Below are 2500 nucleotides of genomic sequence, written 5' to 3'. Positions count from 1 at the left end.
CGTCATTCCGGCTGCCTTCACTTCAGTGTCCGTACTTCTTCTCCAAGTCTGCCTGGGTCTGCCAACTTTGCGTTTGCCTTGGGGGTTCCAGTCAAGTGCCTGGCGAGTGATGTTGAGTGGTGACTTGCGCAACGTGTGGCCTATCCACCCCCACTTTCTCTTTTTGATTTCTTCTTCTATGGGTGCTGTGTCTCTCTTTTTTGTCTATGTGTCTGTCTTTCTTTCTGTCTTTCTCTGTCTGTCTGTCTGTCTATATGTCTGTCTGTCTGTGCCTGTCTATTTATCTGTCTGTTGTCTATGTGTCTCTGTCTGTCTCTCTTTCTTTCTGCCTTTCTCTGTCTGTCTATCTATCTGTCTGTGTGTCTGTCTGTGCCTGTCTATTTATCTGTCTATCTATCTGTCTGTCTGTCTCTCTTTCTGTCTTTCTCTGTACGTCTCTCTGTCTGTCTGCCTATCTATCTGTCTGTCTGTGTCTGTCTATTTATCTGTCTGTCTGTCTATCTCTTTGTCTGTCTGTCTCTCTTCTGTTTTCGCACATTCCACGTGTTCCATGCTGAGGAAGGGATTCCTCCGTTCCCGTCACAGGAAAGGATAATCATTGCCTTTAATGACAGTCATTCACTTCCGTGTTTCACTTCAGGTGGTATGTTAGCTGCAGTGGCAACTGTAACGTGCACGTGTTTCGTGTGTGTGTGTGTGTGTGTGTGTGTGTGTGTGTGTGTGTGAACGTGTGTGTGTGAACGTGTGCACGTGCGCGCTCGTGTGTGTGTGTGTGTGTGTGTGTGTGTTTGTGCGTGTGCGCGCATAAATTTAACTGGTGATAGAGAGTTGCACAGTTCAACCATGAACACATTCTCCTGTCAAAAACCTTTTAAACGATTATGGCAGTAGAAGACATGTACAATATAATACCTTCAAGCACATTTGTCTTCAAGCGCTTTGTCGGTCTGCAGTTCAATATTGTCTTGTGCCTTAACTCCCTTCGTGTGTGTATACGCAAGCAGCAGATTAAATACGCACGTTAAATATACTGCAATCCATATCAGCGTTCGGTGGGTTATGGAAACAAGAACACACCCAGTATGCACACCCCCGAAAACGGGCTGCCTGCATGGCGGGGTAAAAACGGTCATACACGTCAAACCCACTCGTCTACATGCGAGTGAACGAGGGAGCTGCAGCCCACGAAGAAGAACGATTATTGTCTATTTTTCTTCTTTCTTATCTTTTCTTAAAACGCGTTGTTTTCTGTATCTTCATGTACAAATCTTTGTTTTCAATTCATAATTGCCTTGTTATTGTTATTGTTTTGAATCTGTATCTGGAACACGTCTGGATTTGTGTGTGTGTGTGTGTGTGTGTGTGTGTGTGTGTGTGTGTGTGTGTGTGTGTGTGTGTGTGTGCTTTTTTGTTTTTTTGTTGTTATTATTATTTTCAACATGCATCTAAAATTCTCCAATTTTTGTGTTTTATGATTGATTTCAATCTCCATCAAAAACTCTTTTCCATTCTTCTCATTTTGTTATTATTGTTTTCAGTCTGTGCCTCCAACACATCTCATGGATTTTTGCTGTCGTTGTTGTTGTTGTTTGTTTGTTTGCTGTTGTTATTTTTAGGGGGGAGGGGGTGGGGTGTTAATATCATTATTGTTCCCGAAACCGTATGTCAAACACAACAAAGTCACCAGCCACCCTGCGGGTCCCCAACCAAAACTGCCCCGCTTCCCAAGCTACCCAAGCTATCCAAGCTATCCACAGCCTCTCTACACAGTGACAGCGGAGTCGTTGGTAGTCCTGAGGTGGAAGACCCCGGCAGGGCGGGGCTGGGAAGTCCGCGCACAGCACAGCAGCCTCACCAGGTTCTGCCGCACCTCGCTGAACCTCCAGCAGAAGATGAGCGGCGTGAAAAGCCCGTGGGCCGAGGCGAAGAGCCAGACGAAAGCCAGTAGCTGGCCCTGACAGGGGTCGGCCATGTGCGGGGACACGGCCAGGTTGCCCTGCACGAGCAGCACGGGGAAGTAGAGGAGGAGGAAAGGGACGACCACGGCCAGGGTGGTGAAGGCCGCCTTGGCGTTCATCTTGAGGAAGCGGTTGGAGTTGCGCGAGCTGAAGACGTTGGGGTAGATCTTCACGATCTGGCAGCGCGCGGACCGGAAGATGAGCAGCTCCGCCACGATGATGAGGGCGATGAGGAGGCAGCGCAGCACGGTCAGCACCAGGTAAGTCCGGCGCGTGGCCACGCGGATGAAGCTGCACTCGGCCCGCGCCGCCTCCTGGTCCCCGCCCACGTAGGCCGTCAGCACGAAGAGCAAGGGCAGCGTCCAGATGACCCCAAGGACCACCCTCACCCGCCTGCCCGTCACCAGCTCCACGTAGCGGAAGGGGAGGTGCAGCGCCAGGCAGCGGTCCAGGCACAGCGCCACCACGGAGAGGATGGCCACGAAGTTGAGGTAGGTCATGCCCACGAATCGGAGATGGCACTCCAGAGTCAGCGAGTCCGA

At 50.2% G+C, this 2500-nt stretch overlaps 1 protein-coding gene across 2 annotated transcripts in view; it reads right to left on the bottom strand.

The window, feature by feature from the left end:
- Positions 1-189: 189 nt before the first annotated feature.
- Positions 190-2500, bottom strand: part of LOC143297889 (adenosine receptor A2b-like) — a 27811-nt gene continuing 25500 nt past the window's right edge. For both annotated transcript variants that reach the window (XM_076610418.1, XM_076610419.1), the window contains exon 2: positions 190-2500. This exon is cut by the window's right edge and continues 509 nt beyond it. In XM_076610418.1, coding sequence (XP_076466533.1) covers positions 1763-2500 — 738 coding nt within the window. In that variant the 3' untranslated portion in view covers positions 190-1762.

This window comes from Babylonia areolata, chromosome 23, assembly GCF_041734735.1.
Source record: "Babylonia areolata isolate BAREFJ2019XMU chromosome 23, ASM4173473v1, whole genome shotgun sequence".
Classification (NCBI taxonomy): domain Eukaryota; kingdom Metazoa; phylum Mollusca; class Gastropoda; order Neogastropoda; family Buccinidae; genus Babylonia; species Babylonia areolata.
Note: the sequence above shows the minus strand (reverse complement) of the source record. Positions and strands in the feature narration are given on the sequence as shown.